General features: G+C 41.4%; 2 protein-coding genes across 2 annotated transcripts; one reads left to right on the top strand and one right to left on the bottom strand.

The window, feature by feature from the left end:
- The first annotated feature begins 551 nt into the window (after positions 1-551).
- Positions 552-9,860, top strand: errfi1a (ERBB receptor feedback inhibitor 1a). The gene is made up of 5 exons (XM_049733211.2): positions 552-757; positions 4,044-4,247; positions 4,334-4,416; positions 4,957-5,655; positions 6,052-9,860. Exons 2-5 carry the CDS (start codon positions 4,096-4,098, stop codon positions 6,450-6,452), a joined length of 1,335 nt encoding a protein of 444 aa, XP_049589168.1. The 5' UTR covers positions 552-757; positions 4,044-4,095; the 3' UTR covers positions 6,453-9,860.
- Positions 9,861-10,472: 612 nt separating this feature from the next.
- On the bottom strand, positions 10,473-17,544 carry LOC125977052 (uncharacterized). Its single transcript, XM_068652384.1, has 13 exons — positions 17,137-17,544; positions 16,501-16,686; positions 13,954-16,317; positions 13,678-13,781; positions 13,521-13,585; positions 13,363-13,444; positions 13,098-13,150; positions 12,815-13,017; positions 12,573-12,738; positions 11,509-11,676; positions 11,345-11,406; positions 10,810-10,890; positions 10,473-10,706 (listed from the first exon to the last, which is right to left on the bottom strand). The coding sequence occupies exons 1-12, from the start codon at positions 17,219-17,221 to the stop codon at positions 10,823-10,825; spliced, it is 3,606 nt and encodes a 1,201-aa protein (XP_068508485.1). The 5' UTR covers positions 17,222-17,544; the 3' UTR covers positions 10,473-10,706; positions 10,810-10,822.
- Positions 17,545-17,751: the final 207 nt, after the last annotated feature.

Below are 17,751 nucleotides of genomic sequence, written 5' to 3'. Positions count from 1 at the left end.
AAAAGACAACTAAATCTGAAGGCGGCACCTATCAGTTATTATTGTATGAAGATAACAGTTAGAAAAAACAACATTATATGATATAATATTATAGCATGCATATAATATAATCAGATTAATATAACTCATAATCTGAGCCTGGTGGTCCTGTTGTGCTGGTTCTTATGAGTAAACAGAAATAAAATCATTATTTACTATTGTTTGTATATTGTATAAAGTGAGATTATTGATCAATATGTGAATTTGCCCTCCTAGTTTATATTTTGGTCTATTTTAGTCTAGTGCGCTATTTAAAAATATCCATCAGATGTTTTTTTTCCTTCTCCCTCTGGATAGTTACCCAAATAATTATTTGGAAGATTTTCTTTTTGACTTAGTTCATAATATTCTAAAGTAACAGTAGTCTTGAGTAATTTGGCGCTCTTGCTGTGTGCGCAAAGGAATATAAAAAGACGTGTGCGCCTTTAAGGGCGAACGTGCGACAGTGGGGAGGGCCAGGGCGTCTCTCGACTGGAGCTCCTGCCTTGCAGCCTATAAGACGTCAGCTCGCTTCCATTCAACACTTTATCCAAAAGTGTCACATTGTGCAAGGGTGGGGGGGAAGCGTCAGCCATTCGTAGGCGTCTGCTGCTTCCCGATGTTAACTCCAATATAGCTGTACGGTGCAAACAAACCGGAGCCGTTTTAAGAGCCTGGAAAAGGAGTTTTAGTGGAGTGTTACCCCCAAAAAGGCGCTTCTTTGGAGGAGTTTTTCTTGGTGAGTGCTGCAGTTGAAGTCGTGTGAAGTGCGTTGATTTTGTTTGTGTCACCATGTTCATTTGAGTGTGTGGGCTGATGTCAAGCGTCATCGAGTGATGCATATTGTTGGGGGTTCACGTGAATACCCTCTATTATTATTATTTTTATAGCTATTATAAGTTTAGGACTGATTGGGACAGTCAATCACGAGCGTCCGTCCAAGTCACAATAACAAAGCGGCTTAAAATAATCCCATAATGACACAAATAGAGATGCATAAAGCATAGCATGCTGTTGTTTACGTGACACTGGCTGTTTTATTTGAATATTTACACTCCTCAAACCTCGCTGCAAGCATCCTTGTATGCGCTGTTTATAATTTTTAGGGGTTCATTTCAATGACTTGCGCATCCTCATTGCGCGTGCGTGCGTGTGGCCAAATCATATAAACGTGTGCGTGCATGGCGTGTGTTGAGTGGCATGACTCAGCCCAGCTGCTAGAGGGCTTTTAAACACGATTGTCTCAATCCGGTAAAGCGAGGGGGTGTGCGCTATTGTGTGCTTGCCGCACAGGTAAAGCGGGTATGGTTGCTTAGAAACCGCTGCAGGGGTGTCGTGCAGCGGGGACGGCAACTCCTCTCTTTCTACTTCTCTCTCTCTCTCTCTCTTTCTGCAAGACAGAGCGCGCCTGAATTTCTGTCACATTACCCAGAGAGGGTTTTCACCATCTTTTTGGGGGTATGGGGCATGCCGCTGGGGTGGTTCTACCAAATCATATGCTTCTGTATTTGTGACATTTGACTTTTAGAACTTGGGAGTACACCTGCTCATTTTTAGCCCCGGGGGAAAATAGGAACAGGTACCTCCGAGAACTCCTATTTACAGGGTGTCTCCAAACTCCTACTTACAAGGTGTCTCCGGTTTACAACGGTCTTCCGCTTTCCTAATATGGCTTTACTACACTAACGTAGTAAAGTTTTAAAGAGAATAAATTGGTACATGTAAAACATTTGTAGACCACAAAAACAGTAAATACATGATGACGTATTCCTACATCGCTGCACAAACTAGTTCACTGTGTGCGGTTTGTAACTTCATCGCCATTTCTTGAGAACAAAATGTATTATACTGGTCTAAGACCCGAGCCAACAAGCTGTAGGAATGAATAATTCTTATACTTGATCAATCATGGTTGCATGATTTTAAATAGATCGAAACCCACCGACTGATCCAAAGATGGTAGCCTATACTTCTTTTAATTTTTGTTGCCGCAGCGGTGCTATTCTTTTACATGTGAACGGATTTGTAATCATCGTACAATGTCATTAAAACCTCCAATTCAATGAGTGTCAAATATGCAGATCGGGTTTTCTTCTCCATGGTTACCATGACGACTCAAGGTATCAGTGCTCAATCGATGATGACTTTTTGAACTGGCCGTGCATGCACTTAACTCGAGGTTAACCGACTCGGAGTTGATTGACCCAGTTCATATCAGCTGTTCTGGAACTGGATACTCTGAGTTTCCCCATCTCTGTGCGAGTTAACCTCGAGCTCATGATTAGTGTCAGTTTGTTGAACCACCTACCTGGAATAGTCACAAGAAGGCTGACAACCCCTGGTTCTTTACACTGTATGCTTTTGGCCCGTGAAAAAGGTTCCTTGACCTTATAAAGTGGAATGTTTGCATTGCAGTAGTGTACAGTTGGCTACTGTTAACGGGGTAGTACATTATACTTTTGACATAAACACACAAATGGATAATTGTAAAGACTCTTTCTTGCCCATGTACATCTTTAGCCTTAGGAAGGATACATTAGAGTCCAGTACCCGGCCATCATGTATTACAGTGGGTTGTACCAAGAAGGAGACCAGTTGGGTTCCTTGACTGTGGTCTTGTTTGGTATTGGAAAAGCTATTTTGGACAACATTAGCCTGAATGTTTAGACCATTTCGAGAGTAGGTTGTTCCTGGCCATATATCAATATAGCTTCAGAAAAAGATACCTGGAAAAATCGACGAGTTTCCACAACAAGGTACAGTCGGGCAGATTCTACCCACAGTGACACCAATGGACTCGTTTTTTTCATGGAGAAACCTACTAGGAGTCTGAAATTCTGTCAGGATACCTATGAGTCAAATCTTACGTGGAACAATATGGAAAGGAATAAACCCCAATAGACTCCATATAGCCCTTTTTTTTGTTGGCTTGATGATCTGAAGTAGTTCCGCACCCTGCATGGCCACGTGCGGTTTGTTTTAATCCCACTGCCTGTAAGTGCTCCGGTGGTTGAGTGCCAGGATGAACTGTCTTTGCACCTGTTGCAAGAGGAAGCACAAGCCCCTGGGGTTCATTATCAAGGATCATATTGCTTCCCGTCCCCCTCGGCCCGCCGAACGTTGTCAACAAACCCGGGGGCAGCCAGGGGTGGATGGCAACGGTATGCCTGCTTGATGCAGTTTGGCTCCGACCGATGCCCCCGTGCTTCCTGTTGTTTTAGGGCTTTGTTTCCTAGCAGCTGTCATTGCTGTGCATAAATATGCCTCACAGGAGACAAGGAATGAGTTTTTACACAGGGGTGGAGGGGCAGGGTTAGTATTCTCACTCATCACACCGACTTTATGCGGAGGATTGCTCATCTGTGACACTGCCCAGGTGATGCCATATCCACGAAAAAATATCTGCTGCTTTCCGTGCTATTTTTTTCTCCCGATTGTGAAATCCTAAACAGGTTAATCCGGTCATATCGCATCTGGATTTTGGCCTCCGGTGTATTTCTGACCCCAGTGAACGGCAGGGGGACAAAATTGATATCCTGCTCGGGTCTCCTTTTCCCGCTGAATATTGTAGACATAGTTTACTCAGGCTTGACACATACTTGACATGACACAAACGTTCAGGTCATTTGACATGAGGAGTTGTTGCAACATCAGGTGGCGTTCTGGTAACAGGAGGAGCCCCTTCCTCTGCACTTCAGGCCCGGCCGCATTGCAGCAACGGAAGCTGCTTTTAAAATGCTCTCTCCAGTTATTAGAGGCATGGATAGTTCCAGAAAACTCGAGTCTATTACTCAACAGCTATGGCAGTCGTGGAACGTTTGAACAACAGTTATCCAAATTCTGACTGAAGGTTGCTTTTCTCGAGTCAACTCGTATACCAACTACCCCGGTCAACGTGACTCAATATTCCCGAAACGTGGATGTGCTTTCTATCCAAACATGTCTTTCCTGCTCTTGAATGCACCTGCTTTTGTACATTCAGGTTTCATTCTTTCCTCTGTGTGTATTTCGGGGTCCTGTCGCAGGTACAAGAGTGGCGGCCAGCCGGACCGACGATCCGAGTGTTTCCTGGCTTTGATGCGACCCGAGTGTGCCTGGAGCATGTCCACAGTGGGCCTGACTGCCCAGGAGACATCTTTTCCCGTAGAACACCCCTTCCTGCGGGCCAGCTACTATCACAGCATGGCTGGATCAAAAGCATCGTGGAGCTTTACCCACGACATAGACAAGTGAGTGCTCCACGACATTCTTACAGAAGACGGCGGTATGTTGCGTGGTTGAAGAGTGTGGTAGTAATCGTTTATATCCTTGACAGCTTCTACTTCACTATGAAATCTGCACACCCAGATCACAGCTCTCATGGCCAGCATAAGAGTCCGCCATTGCTAAGCTATGAAAGTAAGAGTCGTCCTTTGTCAATTGCTTCCATTCTGCCCTCTGTAACACAAATGTTTCTTTGCTTTTATGCTGTCATCGGCTCACCATACTTGTTTTTGGGAGTATTGCCAACATTGAAATTGACTGGGTACAACAATAGACACAACTGCACAATAGAATGAGATCTAATACAAGAGTTATGTCAGAAACAAGGGTAAGAATGCCCACAGTTATCAGAAAGGCAGCCGTTCAACAATGGGATTTTCATGGTTGTGGTTGATAGTTTGCTTTTGATATTTTGATGAGCTTATTTGGTGACATGATTGGTTCGAAACACTTTGAGGAATGCCACAACCACAACCACAATGATTGAAGAGATTTATTTTGTGTGCAGTGAAGAACGTGGGTCACAGAAGTTATTTTCATACCCTGTTTGTTATGTTTCCAGCAAGATCTAAACACAAGCTCATGTTTCCGGGTTTCTTGTGGGCTATATAAATTGTATTGTCTTGTCTGTTTCTACGACTAACGTCGTAATGTGTCATTGTTGCTCTTCTGCAGGACATAATTACGATTCCAGCACTCTGAAATTACCTCCCAAGAAGTCGCGGCCTTCCCATCTCTCCCTGTCCTGCAGTGCCGAACCATCCTCGCCGAGTCCAGCCAATGACGACCCGGTGGTCCCCTCATTCCAGCAGCTCTCCATGTACGAGTGCAGCAGTCCGCCGCAGACTCCGGACAGGTGCTCTAAACCTCTGCCGCCCATCCCGCTGCATAGTGACAGTTCATCGGAGCAGGCCATGGACAACGAGGTGGAGTTCTTCACCAGCACGGACGAGAGCTGCTGCTTGGTGTCTCATCCGTGTTCCAAACCCTCTTCCTTTCGGACTGGACTTCCCAGTCGGAGAAGCCTCAGGGACTGCGGACAGATTAACCACGCGTACTACGACGGGCCTTTAGGACCGCAAAGCCCGAGGCAACCTCAAACTCAGCAGCTTCCTGCGCATCCCCCGCAGCAAAAGGATGTGCAGGAGCTTCGGCGCCAGGAATTACCGGCGAGCTGCCAACGGCAGCGGGACAAAACTCAAAGGAGACTACATCGTTCTCTCTCGCTCAATCATTCACCTGCTGGATCCTTCAACAAGCATTGCTTACTGCGCCTCAATCACTCTACCTTCAACACGGATCACAGAACAGACGTTCCGCCGCCGATCCCACCACGGACAAGCAAAACAGCAGATCCCACACATTGTCAAAGAGGTATGAATTTAACACTTTAATTAATTTTATATCAAAAACATGATGATGATTGTGGTTGCAGGTTTGCTTTTAATGTATTGGTTAGTTTACTAATTATTTGATTGGGTCAAAATACCTCAAGGAATGCAAACGACAACCGCAGTTAATCCTGTTCAAATGTTGATGAGTGCTGTTTCTCGACTCAACGCAGGCCAAACGTTTAATGTAATTTATTTGGTTTGGGGGTAGACGGGCGATTGATCGTCCGTCCATCCATCTATCCATTTCTTTACCAGGATCATTTCCTATTTGTGTTGGGCAGGAGCTAGGTTTAGCCTGGGTTAGTGAAAGTTACTGACACACAGATCGTTGCATCTGAAACTTATTCAATCAAGACCTTTGTGTTCTTTCTGTCAGACACCCGCCGCTGGTCAGCAGAGGTCTCGTACAGTGACAAGGACAAACCACCAAAGCTGCCCCCAAGGGACCCCTTGTCCTTGGGCAGCTCCCGCACCCCGAGCCCCCGGAGCCTCCCAACATACACCAACAACGTGATGCCCACCACCCAAAGCTTTGCACCCAACCCCAAATACGTCAGTCGGAGTTTACGGAGACAAAACAGCGAGGGCTCACCTTGCATCCTGCCTATTGTGGACAAGGAGGGGAAAAAGGCCAGCAGCACTCATTACTACCTTCTGCCTCACCGGCCGACCTTCGTGGACTCCAGGTCCGTGGAAGAATTCCTGCAGTCCTTGGACAGCCCGGACACGGACTGCGACTGCCACACCCGGCGGAAAGCACCCGTGGATCTAGTTTGAGGATCCTCGTCGTGCTCCAAACTGCTGCTTTTAGTTTAGAACCCGCCAGGTATTTAAGGACACAGGGTACTCGCGCACTGTATCCAGTTACTGCTAAGGCGACTCATCACGGGTTGCATTCAACGACGTTGAAAGATTTTACAGTCCGGAAGGTGCAAGCGGGCCTTGAACCACCTCACTTTCAGTGTTTTGTGTCTGGATGGTTGACTGTGATGTGTTGGGGCTTTAAAAAATTGTAAATGCTGCTTTTTATCTCAACTGGGACAAAAGGTCAGTAATGACACTTGCTAGGGATGGGCATACTTGTCAATTAGTCAATAGGTTAAATGAATTAGGTCTTGAAGCAAGTGAGGCAAAAAAGGAGTGCACTAAATTGCAGCAAACAGCAGAGACTTTGTTAATCCGGTCTCACTTGGTTTTGCTGAAGTTGAGCACGAGCTACTCCGAGTGTTCGCAAAACCTTTGTAACCACTGCAAGCATCATCGGAATGACGAACATTGAATGCAGTAGCGTAGAAGGTGTTCGTCATGTCTAAAAAAAATCTTTGACTGTAAGTTACCATAACATAATGCACAGTTTTAACGTTAACTTTGCGTTTAAATATTAAGGAGAAGAAAACAATTTTAAAATGTTTGACACATATATAAACATTGTACCTAAATGTTCTCAACAGTGAAAAAAAAGGCAAATGAATTGCTCCTAAAAGTTAAATACTATACAACTGAACTCTACTTAACAAATGTTTTGTACTAAAAGTTTAAGCCACTGTAACTTTATGCACTGTTTGAACATTTAAATCAGTGATTCATTTGGATACCCACTAGGGGGAGCCTTAACAATCACTGAAGAGATGAGATGATAAGACACTAGCTAGCATGGAAAGGGAGTTCAGAACGTTTGCCACTACATTTTCGCCCATAGTCGCCCAAGAAAACTCAGCCCATCCCTAATATCAGTTATTTTAGGGTCAAATGAAGGATTTTAGCACTCGAGTATCTACTGTATGTGAGCGTATGATTATTATTGTTTTTGTTCATGTCTTTGTTGTTTTCCCCCAACTTGTTCGTAGCTTAGCATGAAAGTCAAGTGCAGCTTCTGTAGCCTCATAAACAGACATATTAGATCTGTAATAGAACTCAGCATGGTTCGTCTTACACTTTTCCCTCAAATGTATTTTGTCATAATCGTATGTGACATTTCATGTTGAAAATTGGTTCTCGGACGTGAGCTACAGGCGTTAAAACTTCGCACCACCCTGTTCCGCCATGCTGGCGTACACCATTTACAGTGGCTATAAAAAGTCTACACACCCCTGTCCAAATGCTAGGTTTATGTAATGTAAAAAAAAAAAGAGGGATCAATCAAATCAAATTGAACGTTTCCGTGCTAACGCTGACTGCTATTATAACTCCCTCCACCTTGACTAAGGCCCAGTTCTAAGAAATGATTTCTCTTTGTTTCTTTAAAAATGAAATATGAATGGGGGTGTTTAGATTTTTTATATCAACTCCACATTGGCTCCTTTATGATTCTGATACTACCTCCAAAAGACAAAAAATTGTCCTAGGTGACTCCATCCACCCATTCCATGGACAGAAAAATCCCAGCACGAAAAGCCAGTGTCTGTCGTCCCTTGAGTGTTGTTTGCGTGGATGTTTTTTCCGTGACCGTACTTGTTACTGCATTTAATTGTTTTTATTTTTGGCATTTGGAGGTTGCACAGAGAGCGTCGGCCTAAAGCTGGACATACACTGTAAAATAAAGACACATGCAACAAAGATTAAAGAAGCTCATCGCTGTGTTCTTAGCATCTTTAGCATTAGCATTCCTAGCCCACTTATGGCGCAAAATGCCTTTTCTCGATTGTTTTGACAGTTGGCAACTGTTTAAAAGCACTCTACTGACCCCCACAGGCGTTAAATGAACCCTTCAATCGCTTGTTTTGACATTTTGACGTTTTCTCATTGACAATTAAGTGTGAAAGTTAAACTAGCGCTTTGTACAGTGTATGCCCAGCTTTAGTGAATGTATTCTTAATGAAATTCTTTTTTTTAAATATATTTAATGGTCAAGCTGTGAGTCATTGTTTGGAACACATTTGCTACCTCTCTCGATACGAATCCTCCATTTCACATTGTCTGTTATTTTGGGGGGTTGAGCTTTTTTCAAAGGAGTATTAGGGCCACGCGGAAAAGAAAATAGGACATGAAAAGCAGTAAAGCATTAATGTTCCAAATAAATTCACATTTAGTTCAAATGAAGTTTAATACAGTGAGAATAAAGTGTATTTTTTCAGAAAGTTTTTCCAGATTTGTTGGGAACAAATATCAAAATAAGAAAATTAAAAAAAGCCAAATTCTTATATTATGATTTTAATTTCATTATTGTATGATTACGTTTTATCCATAAAAAAACACGAGAAATGGAGCTCATATTTTTTACTACCCCCAAAAAGGACTACCTTTTCATAAATGTGTTTGTGACTCTCTTTCTCGCCCCCCCTCACAAATCCCAACCGTAATCTCAAAATTCAGTAATACAATTTTTTTTCCCTCAGATTATTAAATTTTACTCCCCAAAAAATGACTTTTTTTTCAAATCATATTTTACCGTCATGACTATTTTTTCCTCCATTCTATTGTCACCCTAATACTCCTTGGTAAACCAAAACGACAGATGTATGGGATTCATTGTGTGCATGAGAGTGAAGTGAGGAGGATCTCTGTGAAAATGGAGATGTCTTAATATGCAAGAGGACGAGTGTTCAGGGTTTACCTTCAGCATGTGGACACAGTCTTTCCTGTTCTGCTCATGCATTCCTGCCTGACATGATTGCAGTGGGTGTGGCCTGAGAGACTTTGGCTGCTGGCAGCCGACGGAGAGAAAAAAAGAGAGAAATACAATATATATACAATATAGACTTCATGAACTTTTTTTTATTGTTCTTCCATTACCCAATGGACACTTGAGGATGATATTGTAAATGTAGCACACGTATCAAAGAACACAGAGCTCACTTTGGGGGAAAATTGCTAACTAAGGTCAACCGGTTATTGAAGTACATATACATGTATATACATATATATACATATATATATATATATATATTTATTTCTGCTCACAAACAATGTTGCTTGGACTTCAAAAGTTACCCCCACCCCTGTGAGAAAAGAAATGTTTACATCATACACTGGTACTATTTAATCTTGAAAGGTATTCAAATGTCTTATTAGGAAAAAATGAAGAAAAAAAACAACAACAACTGAAGACTAAATAACTTCTCTGCTGTGGTGAGGAAGTGCACTGGGAGAGTTCAGTATGCTGTGTACAGTATTTAACGATTCCATTTGTTTATTATACATAGTTGTTTTTTTCAAAGGAAAGTAAAGTAAACCTATTTATATGAATTGCTTTCTGCTTGGCCTGCACTATTACACACACACGTACACACACACACACACACCCTTCTGTGCCTTATTGTGACTGGCCTCCATCCAGCAAGTGACTTACAAAGGTTGACTGACAGGTGTATGACAGCGTTGTCATCCACTCCCTGGTTCATGCCCCACCGGATGCACTCACACGCCCACACGTGCAAAAATAATTTCAAAAAATGCCTTCAATGTGAAATAGAGAAATTATATAATCAGTCTCAGGATTAGATTAGTTTTGGACCTTTCTTGGCTTTCATTTGCTGGCCCCAGGACATATATATACAGCTACACAATTAAAAAATAAAGTACGTATCATACATGTAAATCTCAATTTGAACGTGCATGAGGGCAGGTAATTTGTCCCTCAATTATGTCGATGTGGGTTGGACACAGTTAATATTTAACGATGTAACTGCAAACTGCAGCTGCTTGGTTAATCATTTTTCCTTAAAGGTCAGGAGAGAAAAAAAAAAATCATCTGCACGTTCATTAGCAAAAAATGCCTCTCACTGTTGGACGTACTGACAATCATGTTGACCTCGGACAAGTTTTGAAATACAGTCAGTAAATAAATAAAAAAAAGAGTTTAATTTTGTGAAGAAAGTGTAATTTTATTCTGAAAATCTTGAGACTTTTTTTAAATCAATTTGTAAGCAACTGTATATGAGTAAGAAAAAACATGCATTGAAAGAAGTAAATACAAATGAATACAATCTTAAATCATAAATCAAATACATATAACATATCCATTGACTGTATCAGTATCAGTTTGTCGTCATCTGAGGCTGACGTTTACTACCTCTTACTTCTTGTTGTTACCTACAGACACAAAAAGAAAAAGCACGTTGAATTCAGGATTATTGAACGTGACATTTTTGCGAGCCTTAAATTATGTAATCTAACAGAACCAAGAAAACTGTACCTGCATTTGTCTATCAATGCTCTCTAAATGCCGTCAACCTTTCAGTCGTGTAAAGACCTGCCAGTCCCAAATTGCGACGTCCTGCACACAAACCAAATAACATTTGCATTTAAAATCGTTCATATAATATACTGATGGCAATTTATGTCACCAATTCAAACCACGCCCCCTGGTGGCTGTAATTACCATAGTGAGGCTATCAGAGCCGTTTGAGGCAAGAAATTACTTGAACATCTATTTATGTTCTTTTTCTGCATTTTGATTTTAGGAAAATTTTATCAATTTGACAAGAACATTTTTAGATAACATTTCTTTTCATGACAAGAGGAAACCGACTAAAAAGTTACAAGAATAAATTTGGCATGTTATATGAATAACATCAAAAAGTTTTAAAAAGAAAGTCCTATTGATTATACAGTTTGCATTTTGATGACAATAAAGTTGTATTTTTCTTTTACAAATAAAGTGTAATTTTATGAGACTAAAGTAGAAAAAAAATGTTTAAAGTGGATGATATGAAAAAAGTTCAATTTACCAGTGTTTGTGAAGTCAAAGTAGTCTTCTTCAAAATTTATAAATCCTCCATCAGTCCTTTTCCTGAAAACACAATTTCATCATTTTTGGCCTAGAACTCTCCCCTCATCCCTTACTGGATGTTTTTGGACTAGACTGAAATATTATTTTGTGATCCTGACTCACCACATCCCAGACCGCCTCTTTTTGACCAGGAAGACAATCAAAATGACAATTATGATGATCAGCAGGGCCGCTGCCAGTGATCCAAAGAGAGCTCCATAGAAGCCCGGACCCCAGCGTGAGCGGTCACATCGTTGGCCGTAATACTGCCTTATGCTTGACCCGTCGCAGCTAAAGGAAAAACAAGCAAATGTGTGCATTCTAATCCATACTAACATACACCTGCTGGATAAGGGTGAGGCTTTTTTTTCTTCTTTTCTTAAATGGAGTGTATGCACCATGTGGTTGAAAATAGTCTACAAAATAGTTGACAAATAACTGAGGGACTGCTTCAATTAGAATGGAGGTTACTATCTGAACTTAGGCATCAAATGGAGGCAATCTAATGGTATTTTTTAAGTGGATGATTAATTGGGCATGGTGTCACATGACAGAGGCCACCTTCTTGGGTAGGGCGATTATTTGTTGAAGAGACATAATTGAGGCACGGCGTCAGTTAAAATTTGAGTGACGTGAGGTGTTTATTTATTTAAGTGGACAAAGCAAGAGGTGATTAAGTGAGGCACGGAGTGGCATGTAAGCCGCTTCTTTTTTTAACTTGACAAGCACTAGGCAAAATATTCAAGCCAAGGGATGGATGGCATCAATTATAGCAGGCGTGGGCAAACTTTTGTGCTCAGGTGTTACATTTGGTTTTTAAAACTGATAAATAGGCCAGTACATTTGTAAATTATGCTAAAATTCATTATTTATTATTATTTTTTAGTAATAATAATAATAATTATTATAATAATATTCCATTGCCTTTCTTCAAAATATTATCATTTGTATTAATTTAAATAACCAATCGTGTAATACGATGCATAACAAAATGCTAATATTTTTCTATTCCACCTGTTTAATGAATACACATTTTTAAAATACGGTATATATACACAAAAATCAGTAAATAATGAATGATAGGCAAACAAATATAGAACTGGTTGATGGCCTGGATAAAACTATCGTGGGTCATACTTTGCCACGCCTCTCTGGATAGTGCAGGTGTACCTATCAAAGGGTTTTACCTGCACACGACCCCTTTGTGAAGATCATTGTGACATTTGCCGTGTCCACTGCAGTAGTCCGGCATCTTATTGCAGAATGCAACGCACTGCCATTTACCCTCAATCACCTCAGCAGTGTAATTAGGAAACCTGGAGCACTCGACAAAGGGCTGAATGTCCATGATATCTGATTGTCGACAAAAAAAAAACAACAACAATATTTTTATTTGAGCCGCAAAAGCAACAAATGAGGTTGGATTTACTTTTAATCTGGGGTGTTGGGGAGACGACTTCCTTGAAGAGCACGCTGGTGTTACCAAAGGCTTGAGAGATTTGCTGGATGTTGTCGCTGTCATTCAGAATTTGTTTCAAAGTGGCATCGAGCTGAGTGTTGAGCCAATTGATCTGTGTAGCGTTATTCTGATAGGCGTACTGAGCTTGGCTTGTAGCCAAAACGCTTCTCGGCCTACGACAGGAAAACGCATTGGCGGCAAATGAAGACGTTTGAGATGAAAACAAGAAAATAACGGGCAGGGTTTCACCTACGACGACTCTGTGTTGTCTACTCGTGGGTCGCCTTTCTTCAGCAGAGATCTCGACTATAGTAGAAAACACAAATAACTCATTGGTGAGGGAATTTAAAGCAGAGCCTTAAAAGTGCAAACATCAGGCCTCCATTTAAGGTGCTATGCTAATTGCTAAATGCTATCAATGGTAGAATCTGGTAAACTATTTAGTCAATGAATTGTTCTAATCGTATTGAACTAAGAACATCACATATTTGACTTGACACAAATAAATAAATGTCTACCTTCTTAAATAACATTTCAGAAAACTGGATTTTTGGTTGGCCACTCAGAGAGCGTTCAGTCCTCCTTGCTTCAGTAACATTTCTATAAATTAAAAATCAGACAACAAATGAGAATCAAATCGAGCAAGTAATTTGAACAACTTGATCAGTAAACTTACTCTATATTGACAACTTGTACTTTTTTAAAAGCTTGGGGTTCGGCTTCTTTGCACAGTGGTTCAAGCTGAAAAAGAGGATCTCAGAAATGTGAGGCCAACCACTATTCAACCAGTCTGTACTCAGTTAATAAAGAAAAAAAAACACACACAACTGTACCTTCTTCACTAACGTATTGCTGAAATTTAATGGGAAGCGCAAATCATCTAAGAACTTGATATCCAAAGTAATATTTACTTTTCGATCAGGTATTGCTGTGGTATCTGTAAGGTAAGGGAAAAAAAACATAACTCTACAGTACCTATGTATAAAATAATTTGTACAATATGGACTAAAAGTTTGAAAAAATCCTTTGTGACAATTTCATGCTTGATTAGCAATTGCACAACTCAAAGTATCACTGCGAACCATTCAGAAAAGTGAAGTCTTCCTTACTGATATCAGGAGATATGTTGTTTGGTCCAAGGTTGCAGGTATCTCCAAAGATACCCTCTTGGCAAACGCAGTGGCATCGACTGAGTTCTGTACTGAATATGCACTTGCCCATGAAGCACTGACAGTCCTCGTCTCGACACAGTGTGGCCGTAGAATTACTCATTGATGTGGGAGTGGACTTAGTGATGGTTGGAGATGTCGCGATGGAATTCACTGCACTGGTCTCGGTATGTGAAATGGTGGATTGTGTCAAAGGGGTGATACTGGGAGATACTGGATGAGGTGTCCGCTCTGTGGATGTAGCTGGGTAAGAGGTTTGAGTCTGGATACTTGTTGAAGAGGTATGACTCATGTGAGTGGTCATTGGTGGGATTGTGGAAGGCAAAGGTGAGAAAATGTCAGTATTTGTCGAAGTACTGGATGTTGCTGTAGATGGACTGTTACCGGTAGTTTGCATTGTTCTCATGGTGGTGGCTGTTTCAGGAGTTGCGCTTGACTCTTGACTCTTTGAAGAGGTATGACTCATGTGAGTGGTCATTGGTGGGATTGTGGAAGGCAAAGGTGAGAAAATGTCAATATTTGTCGAAGTACTGGATGTTGCTGTAGATGGACTGTTGCCGGTAGTTTGCATTGTCCTCATGGTGGTGGCTGTTTCAGGAGTTGCGCTTGACTCTTGACTCTTTGAAGAGGTAGGACTCATGTGAGTGGTCATAGGTGGGATTGTGGAAGGCAAAGGTGAGGAAATGTCAATATTTGTCGAAGTACTGGATGTTGCTGTAGATGGACTGTTGCCGGTAGTTTTCATTGTTCTCATGGTGGTGGCTGTTTCAGGAGTTGCGCTTGACTCTTCACTCTTTGAAGAGGTAGGACTCATGTGAGTGGTCATTGGTGGGATTGTGGAAGGCAAAGGTGAGGAAATGTCAGTATTTGTCGAAGTACTGGATGTTGCTGTAGATGGACTGTTGCCGGTAGTTTTCATTGTTCTCATGGTGGTGGCAGTTTCAGGAGTTGCGCTTGACTCTTGACTCTTTGAAGAGGTAGGACTCATGTGAGTGGTCATAGGTGGGATTGTGGAAGGCAAAGGTGAGGAAATGTCAATATTTGTCGAAGTACTGGATGTTGCTGTAGATGGACTGTTGCCGGTAGTTTGCATTGTTCTCATGGTGGTGGCTGTTTCAGGAGTTGCGCTTGACTCTTGACTCTTTGAAGAGGTACGACTCATGTGAGTGGTCATAGGTGGGATTGTGGAAGGCAAAGGTGAGGAAATGTCAATATTTGTCGAAGTACTGGATGTTGCTGTAGATGGACTGTTGCCGGTAGTTTTCATTGTTCTTATGGTGGTGGCTGTTTCAGGAGTTGCGCTTGACTCTTGACTCTTTGAAGAGGTAGGACTCATGTGAGTGGTCATAGGTGGGATTGTGGAAGGCAAAGGTGAGGAAATGTCAGTATTTGTCGAAGTACTGGATGTTGCTGTAGATGGACTGTTGCCGGTAGTTTTCATTGTTCTCATGGTGGTGGCAGTTTCAGGAGTTGCGCTTGACTCTTGACTCTTTGAAGAGGTAGGACTCATGTGAGTGGTCATAGGTGGGATTGTGGAAGGCAAAGGTGAGGAAATGTCAATATTTGTCGAAGTACTGGATGTTGCTGTAGATGGACTGTTGCCGGTAGTTTGCATTGTTCTCATGGTGGTGGCTGTTTCAGGAGTTGCGCTTGACTCTTGACTCTTTGAAGAGGTAGGACTCATGTGAGTGGTCATAGGTGGGATTGTGGAAGGCAAAGGTGAGGAAATGTCAATATTTGTAGAAGTAATGGATGTTGTTGTAGATGGACTGTTGCCGGTAGTTTTCATTGTTCTCATGGTGGTGGCTGTTTCAGGAGTTGCGCTTGACTCTTCACTCTTTGAAGAGGTAGGACTCATGTGAGTGGTCATAGGTGGGACTGTGGAAGGCAAAGGTGAGGAAATGTCAATATTTGTCGAAGTACTGGATGTTGCTGTAGATGGACTGTTGCCGGTAGTTTGCATTGTTCTCATGGTGGTGGCTGTTTCAGGAGTTGCGCTTGACTCTTGACTCTTTGAAGAGGTAGGACTCATGTGAGTGGTCATAGATGGGATTGTGGAAGGCAAAGGTGAAGAAATGTCAGTATTTGTAGAAGTAATGGATGTTGTTGTAGATGGACTGTTGCCGGTAGTTTGCATTGTTCTCATGGTGGTGGCTGTTTCAGGAGTTGTGCTTGACCCTTGACTCTTTGAAGAGGTAGGACTCATGTGAGTGGTAGTTTGCATGGTTCCTGTGGTGGTGGCTGTTTCCATTGTTGTGCTTGATTCTCGACTCTCAGAAGAGGTATGACTCAAGTGAGTGGTCACTGGTGGGATTGCAGAAGGCAAAGGTGAGGAAATGTCAGACTGAGTTGTTTTCAGATTCATTGAAGTTGTTCTATATTCAGATGAAGTTAGCTGTGTGGTGGATATCTCAATTGACGTGTGCCATTCTGTGGGAACGATAGCTGACACAGTTTGAAGCTCTGAAGAGGACAACGATCTTGTACCTGTTGATTCCTGAGTAGTTGACTTAGTCCTACTGTCATCAGGTGTGGATCTACCAAATGTTGTTTCAGATGTATACTGTGGTTTTGAAGATGGATAAATACTTGTTGCTGGTTTGGTGGTACAGAGAAAGGGTTGAGTTGTGTCTGTTTTAGATCCAGAAGAGGTAAGACTCAACTGGGTGGTCACTAGAGCGAATGTGAAAGGCAAAGGTGAGGGAATTTCAGTACTAGTAGAAGAACAGTAAATCATTTATATGGATATAAAATATGCCTGTTGCAACATAATACATCACCATTATTTCATATTCAATTTTTAGTTTGAGACGTGAATAAATATTTGACAAACACCAAAACAATTTTTAAAAAAAAAGTTTTTCAAATCATCAACAAAGCATTCATCTTTCATTTTCAAAATTTTGTGACTTCATTTAATTTTCCCACTTTCCATAATGTACTTTGTTTTATAACAAACTTGATTTGGACTATGAAAATAATTTTTTACTCTAAACTTATCATCTAGACAATTATTAACAACATTATATGTCAATGTTTCTTAAGTGGATAACTGACACAAATTCATATTATTTCATCAATAGAGGGAACGAGTATTTCATCAATAGAGGGAACGAGACTTACCTTGTTCTTGTGTGTTTATCACACTGAATGCAAGCATCATCATGATGCCTACGGTCATAAAAACAGTGGAAATCCTCCTCCACATCTTCAGGCTCCCTTCTTGTCAAGTGAGTATCCAAAAGATGAATCGTTCCAGCATACTTACAAAGATGGAGAAAATATTAATAAGTTCCTCCTTCCGCGATATATGATTCACTGTTGTTCAGTTTTAACCTGCTCAATCGAATCGTTCGTGTAACACGTGTGTCATAAATGATCAACGGGTCACCTGAACATTTCCTGATATTGTGCCCACCCTCAGCAAATATTTCAGGTATTGGAGCAGAATGGTGCAACAGATTGACAAGTCCCAAGTCCCAGCAAGTCCCCTGAAAGTACACACGCAGGTTCAGGTCTCTGGACAATGCTTGGGGCGGCGAGGTCGGGTATAGAAGTATTTATCACAGTCACGTAAGTCATTGAAGTAAACATTCACATCTCACAGGAAGGCTTATCGCTTTTATCAGTTTAAAAATACATACAGAATTCAAATTTAGTTGACTTTCAGCATAAAAAGCAAATCATTAATTTTGGAGCCCATTATAAAAACTGTTGACTTTACAGGTAATGTTTCAA

The sequence above is a fragment of the Syngnathus scovelli genome, chromosome 11 (assembly GCF_024217435.2).
Source record: "Syngnathus scovelli strain Florida chromosome 11, RoL_Ssco_1.2, whole genome shotgun sequence".
Lineage (NCBI taxonomy): Eukaryota > Metazoa > Chordata > Actinopteri > Syngnathiformes > Syngnathidae > Syngnathus > Syngnathus scovelli.
The sequence above is the reverse complement of the archived record's forward strand: the minus strand, read 5'-3'. Positions and strand labels throughout refer to the sequence as shown.